General features: G+C 34.5%; 1 protein-coding gene across 2 annotated transcripts in view; it reads right to left on the minus strand.

The window, feature by feature from the left end:
- Nucleotides 1–1539: 1539 nt before the first annotated feature.
- The window catches only part of LOC107716589 (LIX1-like protein), a 10798-nt gene continuing 2677 nt past the window's right edge, over nucleotides 1540–9660 (minus strand). The window contains exons 2-7 of one of the 2 annotated variants that reach the window (XM_016523079.1): nucleotides 7356–7519; nucleotides 7009–7149; nucleotides 6024–6119; nucleotides 5866–5943; nucleotides 4789–5005; nucleotides 1540–1643 (exon numbers count right to left, since the gene is read on the minus strand). In XM_016523079.1, coding sequence (XP_016378565.1) covers nucleotides 1627–1643; nucleotides 4789–5005; nucleotides 5866–5943; nucleotides 6024–6119; nucleotides 7009–7149; nucleotides 7356–7519 — 713 coding nt within the window. In that variant the 3' untranslated portion in view covers nucleotides 1540–1626. Of the gene's footprint in view, nucleotides 1644–4405; nucleotides 5006–5865; nucleotides 5944–6023; nucleotides 6120–7008; nucleotides 7150–7355; nucleotides 7520–9660 lie in introns of those variants that run through there. The other variant, XM_016523078.1, reaches the window with a different exon arrangement.

Genomic DNA, 9660 nt, shown 5'->3' on the forward strand with positions numbered 1-9660 from the left:
GTGGTTTTGTTTCTTAAAACATGCAGCTTTTCCCTTCACAAGTCATTAATTGATGGATTGGAGTTGTGTGGATTACTTGTGGATTATTGTGATGTTTTTATCAGCTGTTTGGACTCTCATTCTGACGGCATAGTCTTAATGGTGGTTTTGTTTCTTACAAAACATGCAGCTTTTCCCTTCACAAGTCATTAATTGATGGATTGGAGTTGTGTGGATTACTTGTGGATTATTGTGATGTTTTTATCAGCTGTTTGGACTCTCATTCTGACGGCACCCATTCACTGCAGAGGATCCATTGGTGAGCAAGTGATGTAATGCTACATTTCTACAAATCTGTTAAGAAACAAACTCGTCCACATCTTGGATGGCCTGAGGCAGTGGCGAAGCTACAGGTAGGCCCAGGTGGGCATGAGCCCATCCAATTAAAAGTTGGTCATTTTCCAAATGGATGTAATTAATTAAACAACAATAATAATAAATATCTAATTTCACTATAACTTTTTATATTTAGTTTAAAATGATATTAAACGTGAGTTTTCATACAGGCAGTTTCTTAATGTTCACTCTTCCTTCCAAGCGCATACCATACACTTGTCAAAATGATTATTCGTCAGTTTCTGTTAGTCCCACCCACAGTGTTCGTAATGTTTTTACGACGCAAGGACATAATAGTAAAATGCGCACGTTTGTGGAATTTGAAAATAGAAAAACAAATACCAATCAGTCAGTTCTTTAAAAAGTATACACTGGATATCCCAATTGAATTTATAGATTGGAAACTTCTGAGCCAAGCTTATTTGAAGCTCATATTAGCATAGGTACAGTGTTTGATCCACTAAATAAGATGCGTCCTTTGTGGAAAGAAACACATAAACATTGTACTTGACCCCGTAATGCTTTAGTTGACGTAAGTTAATGCATTAGCTAACATTAACAACGAGCAATGCATTTGTTATAATATTTATTCATCTTTGTTTATGTTACTTAATAAAAATACGAGTGTTCACTGTTGTTTGTATTAGCTCAGGTACGATTATTAACAGTTAATTTATTAGTAAACGCTGAAATTAACATTAATGTTAATAAATGTTTTAGAAGTATTGTGTATTGAACCTTTGTGCTGTATTTTCTGTTGGCAATTTGACATGCAGTTTTCATACTCTATATTTTGCCCACCCAATTTTATGTAGGCACACCCACTTAAACACTCCTGGCCCCTGGCCCGAGTACATTTTCAGCACATTTTAATTTAATGGCAATTGATTTGTAGATTTAACGAACCCTTATTTCCTCTGCAAACATGCCTTTATTCTCCTGTGAAGGATAGACAGCCAGACCTTGGGGTAGCAGTTTGTTGCGGCCCAGTGATTTTTTCACAAAAACTGTGTTGCCTCGTCCACCTAGCTCTGTAAAATAAATATTACGTCAAAATCCCAGTTTTTAAATCATACTTAACACGTTTTCTTAAGGCAAGAGCACCCACTGGGCACCGTCTGGGTGAGGACGAGCTCCATTTTGTCCTGGGGTTTGTGCTTTGTGTCCTCAAACAAGCGGTACACTCTGTGTCGTCGGGGATGTAGTCTGGGTGGCTTTCCCTCTTTTGATAAAGGAACCTTCCAACAGCGTTCAACAATAGCTGTATTCTGGAATGAGATTAAATCAAGAAATCAATCTAAAGATGCAGATGCATTTTCATCTCAAATCCAGCCCCAAAGCCATTTCAGTGGAGCCAAATACGCATTCTGTATTAAATATGTGCATGCATGAACTACAGATCATCTGTGTTAACTCATCAAATATAAAGAGTTTATAAAAATAATCTTATTTGGAACTGGGCGAGACGTCGTCACAATAACAATAACGCTAGTCAGAAATCATGTATTCTGAACTGTAAACAGCACTATGATATCTGCCATTGCGTTGTTGATCTAGATCAGTTGTTTTCCTGCCGCTTACCTTGCATGCTGTTTGTGACAAATTCTGTATTCGACTCGAGGATGATTTCAGATTTGTAAGATTCCAGCAGCTTTGAAGGACAAACCTTGATGATGCGACCGCCCACATGATTGATATAGACTTTACGGTTGAAAATGAATGAATTTAATTATTTGGAAATATTAATCATCGCCACCAACCGTAGCATAGCATAAATAATCTATCAAAATTCACATATATTTCTGCACTAACTGTCACAAACCATCATTGCACTCCATAACCACATGAAATGCAATGGATGTTAAAGGACCCCTAGAAGGGTAGCTGTTTATTTTGCCTGACAAAAATATCAGAACGTCAATTTGTTTAACGAGTCGAATTTGTACACACTTTACTACACCAATATAGTACAACACGCTTGTTTCCCAAATTGTTGTATGATATTATAAGCAAATATTTATAACGGTAATCATATAACTAGATACCTAAGTAACTCGGTTTCAAAATAAAAGACCATGCTCAATAAAAGCCCCTTCTATGCCGGATACATGTATTTACTGGGAAACATATTTGACGTAGTTATGTTTTTCTGATATTTAATATTCATGGACACCAACCTGTGGAATGGGTAAGTTTAAAATTGCTTTATTGATTTGTAAAGTATATAAATCAACAAAAAAATTGGCTACGCATCAAAATCTTATAAAACATGTAAAATGGCAGATTACTCATACAAAACAAATATAGAGAACGTATAAACTGTATTCACATGCACTGATTCAATTTCACTACCTTAAGTATTATTTGAAAAATAATTTTGGTAAACAAGGGTGTAAAAAAAACAGCAGGGAAAAGGCCCAACAAATTGTATAAAATTATATGCAAGGTATATGCAATGCAGTTTACATTTCAATACACTTCAGTGGCAAATGATGGAATCATATGACGAAATACAAACAAATACAAACAATAAAGGTCTTGTAAAAATTACATTGAGAGAACACTCAGAAATTCTTTTCAGAAACGTGATAAATACACTGAAAATCAAACTACAAATTGTACTGTTAGTAATGGCCGTCTTTTACAAAATGTTCATTGTCATTTCACAAAATACATGGTCTCAAATGAATAAATAATAATTTGTAGTGATCTTGCATATTATGAAAGTTTAAAGAAAGGAGGCTTTAGATTATCAGTGACATCTCTATTTTGACCATCTCTGTGGGTGCATAGTATATTGAAATAAACTTTCTTATTTCTTTTGTCATGTAAAGAACTGTAATACCGTCTGTCTATATAACTATTTTTATAATACCAGCCTATAAACTACCAGGGCTTTAATTGAATTATTAAGACAGTTCTGCAGTTAAACTGTGATGTTTAAGACCACAATTGCACCACAACAATGGAAAACAAGAGATTACAATTAACCCTTAAAAGTACATTTTCAGATCTATCTGGCCAATGACAATCATTGATGTTTCTCACCATGCACATCCTACTTTAAGCATCGTGATGAGCTAATATCAAGATTTAGCAGCTAGTCCTTTAAAATTCAGTTCAAAGAGAAAGCAGAGATACCTCGGCATGTCTCCTTATCTAAAATGATCTGAAAGGTAACTGACACGACATGATACTGAAACAAGTGACCGGGATAAAACAGTAACAATCAAGTTTACAACATCACTTCACACAGTAACGCATTATAATGGAAAGATATATAGATCCGTTATAATGCAGTAATTTATGATGATGGAATAAGAATGCGATTACATTTTAAAATATTGTATATTTATGATTTCAACTAATTTTATAAGCATAGTACAGGCTATAAGGACCATTTTGAGTTGGGAAACCAACAAGTGTCTATAAGACGCAATATATGTTTTTTTTCTTGTTGCACTGAATCAAGCATCCTATTGCAAAGCATTGCTTGTCTTGAAGTACTAGTTCTCTCAAAAATGCAAATTTTTGAATGTGCATGATTGCGCTACAATCACAAAAGTAACAGAAGGCAATATAATGAGGGCACAGATTCAGTTTTTCTATGTCAGACTCAGAAGGCTGGAGGAAATGGCCTTGCTATGTTTCCTGTGCCAGGATTTCTCACCAATGACAGTGTGTGAGAAAATCTGACCTTTGTTTTATGAAAACATTTTGTGGTTGCTTCCTTATCAAACATCTATGCTAAGGCCATTGGCTCTTGTGGAAAAGTTGAGTTAACTTAAAAGTATTGTATAAATGTGTGTTTACATAAACATACTTAAGATTAACATTTCAAAGCAAAGGTTTGTATATTCCCCCAAAAGCACATGTGTAGCAAATAAATGAGAAAGGCTATTATGTGAATGTAAATGCAGAATATTGATACAATATTGCTGTGATCAACCTGTACTGTATAAAGCACTACATAAATAAAGGTGACTTGACCACACAACTGTATCTCCTAAGAAAAGCAAATAGGCAGTGATTTGGCGAATTCGCTAAAATGTAACGCCCACGTGTAATAGGATTCATGAGTAGTACAATGCAAACAAGGCCTCAAAATCTGATTTTCCCGACATAGTAGGTCCATGTGCCAGTACAGTCAACCGATAACACTGGAGGATAATACTGGTATAGTAATAATAGCAATATAGCGTTTACTAATGCCTTACATGTTCAGATCAAAAAGAAAGAAAAGTATAATTCATCACCGTTTTTGTCTGTGAAATTATACTCCTCCCACACAAACACAAGTTAAAAAAAAAAGTTTTGAGTTTTGGAGTGCTATCTGGTACAATCATACGCCACGTGTGACACGTCTTCATACTCTTCAGCATGTGCAGGGCAGAGTTGTAGTGTTTGACCCACCTAGCTGCCCCACTGCCATGAGCAGAATGTCTTTCTTTTCCTTATAAAAGCGCAGCTCCCGTCCTGCCAGACGGGCCTCTTCCAGCTCGCGCTCGGTGGCGGCCATCTCTCGATTGATTGTACCGGATAAAGTGTGTTCTCGACTGACCCAGTCGGCGGCCATTTGTGTACGCATGTCATCGTCTAGCGCTCGGTGGGAGTAATGAGCAAGCACTTCCTGTTTACACAAAAGGCTGATTGTTATACACACCATAGACAGGTCAGCGAAACATATTAATGGGCCAAATAAATATTTACAAGAAACGAATGAGGGAATAACAAAAAAAGAAAAATATATATATTTATATTAAAGGATTTTTTTTTGTCAAAATGCAATCATATTTTAGTTTTTATTAACATTTTTGCCAGTGATATTTTACTATCACGGAGATACTATTATAGTTATTTTATTAATATTTTGAATTAATTTTAGTTTTATATTTTCCATTTTCATTTTAAAGTTTTCATTGTAATTTTTATTCGTTTTTTTTTTTTAATGTCTATATTGTTTTTTATTCATTTTTATTTTAGTTTTAGTTATTATAGTATATCAAGTTATACTAAATAAAATGATAAATGTCACCTTGAAAACTAGCCTTTTTATTGTATATTTTATTTATTTTGTATATTTTAGTAAACATTTATTTTATTTCAAGAAACATTTTTTTTTTTTTTTTGCATTTTGCAGCATCTCTCTGATCCTAAATCTGTCACGAACAGTATAAAGTTTGGTGGACTTTCCTTCATTTTACTTTGCTTTACTTTTCTAGTATTAGAAATAATAGTTTCTATGCTACTTCTTTCTTTTTATTTCACCGTGACTGAGTCGGCCAAGTTTCTGTACTCAAAACAGTTGGTGACATGTAAATGTGGGCGATCATGTCAGAATAGTGTTAATAAATGGTATTTTTGGAGTGAGGAGGAAGTTTTGAGATTTGCAGCGCAGTAAATTATTTTATTTTAAAAGATGAAGGTACATATGACTACACACGATATGACTCCTTTAAGTACTACTGAAAATTGAATATTTGTCTTCACCTGACGAGAGCATTGCCTTTCTCTCATGGCTTTGAGACTACCATTCCAATGGAGAAGCTGGAAAACCGTCATCAGTTCCTGAGAAAAAAGTTACAATTAAAATCCACATGTAAAGTTACCCACAACTATTCATATAGTCCAATAATGATTTGACTTACCTGGAACTCTAGCATAGATTTCCCCTTGTTAGACTCTAACATGAACCGAAAAGCACCGATGCCTGTACTAGGATTATCAGCTTCTTCTCTGTTTCCCTGCAGTAAATAAAGATGAGTAAAGGTCAACAATGTCAACAATACACTTTTGTCCAAAGGTTCTGGGTTTTATTTGAAAGAAATTAGTACTTTCATTCAGCAGGGATGCATTAAACTGTTCAAAAAAAGACAACAAAGACATTTATAATGTTTCAAAATGCTGTTCTTTTAAAGAATCCTGAAAAAATGTATGATAATAATAAGAAATTTTTCTTGAGCGAATCAGCATATCAGAATGATTTCTGAAGGATCATGTGACACTGAAGACTGGAGTAATGAAGCTGAAAATTCAACTTTGCCATCATAAAAATTACATTTTAAAATATATTAATATATTTAAAATATATTATTGTAATAACATTTCACAATATTACTGTTTTTTGCATTTTGATCAAATAAATGCAACCTTGTTGAGCATAAAAGACTTTAAAAAAAAAATGTTTTTAAACTTCCTGACCCCAAACTTTTGAACGTTAGTGTAGGTCAAATTATTAAAATAAAATGTTCAATTTAATTCAACAGTTCACATAAAAATAAAAATTATATTATTATTTACTCATGCACATGTTTGTAAACAAGTATGTTTATCAGTCTTGATTGAATTTTTCACTAAATAGCCAGAGCAGGGTAGATGTTAAGATTTTCAATTAATAAGAATTGAAATGTCAGTACATTTCTTTGCCTACAGCCCATGAGTCATAACTACTTTTATAAAGCTTGAAAACTCCAGAGCCCTTTGATTGTAACTGCATGCAAAAGAGAAATCAGCATTTTGTGTTCCACAGAAGAATAAAAGAGTAAATGAAGCTAGAACTTTCATTTTTGGGTGAACTTATCCCTTTAACTGAAAAAATTCCCCTCAAAAACTGAGATAACTGTGAGAACTCACATTAAAAGAGGCTAGAGCCTCACACACACTCTTCTCTATGAACTCATCTGTGATGTGTCGAGATGGATGCTCATTGAAAACAGAATTCATTAGGGCAATTTTGGCCGTGCTCCGTCTTGCTTCAGCTTTGGTCGGGCAGAACTGAGAAGATCAAAGATGCTATTTAACCACAGTGTAATCGAATCCTGAAGATGCTCACAGAATTCATTTCCAAGAGATCCTCAAGAGAAAACATTAGGCAGAAAATATGCAGACACAGATGGCAACCAAAACGCAATTATTTATTTGATGAAGATCTGAAGTTCCAAGACAAATGCATTGGAAAATGTAAAGAGAATATTGCTTGCCTGAAAACTCCCGAAGCAACTTCCCCCGGGGAGACTGACGTAGCAGACATAAGGGGGGTTATTGGATGGGACCATCTCATAGACTACAAGAGCCCCGTTCCTCAGGTCAGCACCTCGTGACTGCTTCATCTGCCAGAACTCCTGCAAGGCCTCCACGACATTCACTGTGGGAATAAGACCATCATATCAGAGTTTACAACACTATTCTAGTATATTTTATGACTCATGAGCTCAAATGTGTTATATTCAAGTTGAAGTAACTTAAAGTAAATTTTTTTTTTATATGCCTAAAGGTACAGTTCACCCAAAAATGAAAATTCTGCCATCATTTACTCACCCCTGTATGAGTTTCTTTCTTCTCTTTGAACACAAAAGAAGATATGTTGGTAACCAAACAGCTGCTGCTAGCCATTGACTTCCATAGTATTTTTAGCCCCATACTATGGAAATCAATGGCTAGCGGCAACTGCTTGGTTCAAAATATCTTCTTTTGTGTTCAACAGATGACAGCAGCTCATACAGGTTTGAAACTATCGGAGTAAATGATGGCAGAATTTTTTTTTTGGTGAACTATCTCTTTAAAAGACAAACCATCTGCAAATTCATCAGTCAACCGATCAACACCATTGCTGAGCATTTTTTTCTAAAAACTGCAGTGTACCAAACACGGTCTCAAAAACGTGGTTTATAACAGCCGTTTCCTACCGTCAAAAACATGTAACCAATCCTGTCAAGTTGGGGGTGGGGCTTTACATATCATTAGCTAGATAGATGTTGATTTTTAGAAGGTATGGTAAATGAGACCATGGTTGTGTGAGATTAGAAATACATGATTAGCCGTTTGATAGTATTTTCAAGTGAAGGCTAATGATATCGATTACCATGTAGAGCGCGGTACATAAAATGCATTACAATTCTGATACATCGACTTGTAGACGGCCCTGAATAATTCGTAATCAGTTTCTGGTTCAATCATACATGGCTGAATTAATCCAAAATTGCAACTTGTCATTGTGTAGCATTTACTACTTCAGTTAACTGAGTGAAAGTAGAGCAGGTAGTCTGGGCTTGTGTGATTAAGTAGAGGTGGGGCTAATTTGCATATTCATGAATCCACATATACTAAATGAGTTAAAGGGGTTATATGATGCGATTTCAATTTTTCCTTTCTCTTTGGAGTGTTACAAGCTCTTGGTGCATAAAGAAGATCTGTAAAGTTGCAAAGACTAAAGTCTCAAATCCAAAGAGATATTCTTTATAGAAGTTTAGAGTCAACCACACCTACCTAAAACGCCTCGTTCTAACACGCCCCCACATGTCTACGTCACGATGTGGGAAGATTTGCATAACGCAATAATTCTTATAATTTGCATAAGAATTTGCAAAACAGTTTAACCCAAATATTCAGATGTGTGCAGCACATTTTATGGAGGACTGTTGTTATATTCAAGCTATTATTTTCATGGAAAATATCTTTCTCTTTGATATCAAAAATGAGTTTTAAAGGATAACATTTGTAACAGTAGAGAGAACTTTATTATTACTGAATAAACCCAAATATATTAAGCAATACTTTTACAAAAGTTCATAAATTCATCTTAATACACAATGAAAAGCACATGCTCATTAAATGGCCGATATAAAGGAAGCTTATTGTTGTGGAATTGCTTAGATACTAGTTTCTAACAGGAAATAAGGGTGGTGTATTTGGATGGGAGTAATGTGAAAATCATCACAGCCACACATGACACTCAAGCTCAAATATATAAAGGTCGTTCTTCTGCAAATGAAAGCTAAGCTTCTTGGAGGTTGTACTCAGATTGTCTGAGGTGTCTCGGAGGTAGATTAAAACACTTAACCTCCCTCTAAAGAACATTGGCAACAGTCTATCCAACGATAATCCCTTTAATGTAATTAGGTCAGCATGTCAGGGGGCTCAATCTGAAAGCTCAAATCGAATGTTTAAACACATGGTGCTGCAAAATACTGTCTAGTTAGAGAGCTGAATGAGTGCATCTCATGAAGAACATGTCTGGGTAATATTTAATATAATTCTTTAATATATCTGGGTAATCTATAGACAAGAAAATATTTTGCAAGAAAATTAAGCCTTTTTTTTGCTTTGTGATTGTTATTTTCATAATTCAGCACACTGCCTTTCCTGTGTCTATATTGTTCTTCATGACTCTCAAATTTAATTTAAATAAATTATATTATTTATAATAAATGCAAACACCATAATGGTTCTAAATATAGACTTGATTCTATGCAATATATATATATATACATATATATATACATATAT

The sequence above is a fragment of the Sinocyclocheilus rhinocerous genome, unplaced genomic scaffold, assembly GCF_001515625.1.
Source record: "Sinocyclocheilus rhinocerous isolate Xijiao unplaced genomic scaffold, SAMN03320098_v1.1 scaffold1682, whole genome shotgun sequence".
NCBI classification, from domain to species: domain Eukaryota; kingdom Metazoa; phylum Chordata; class Actinopteri; order Cypriniformes; family Cyprinidae; genus Sinocyclocheilus; species Sinocyclocheilus rhinocerous.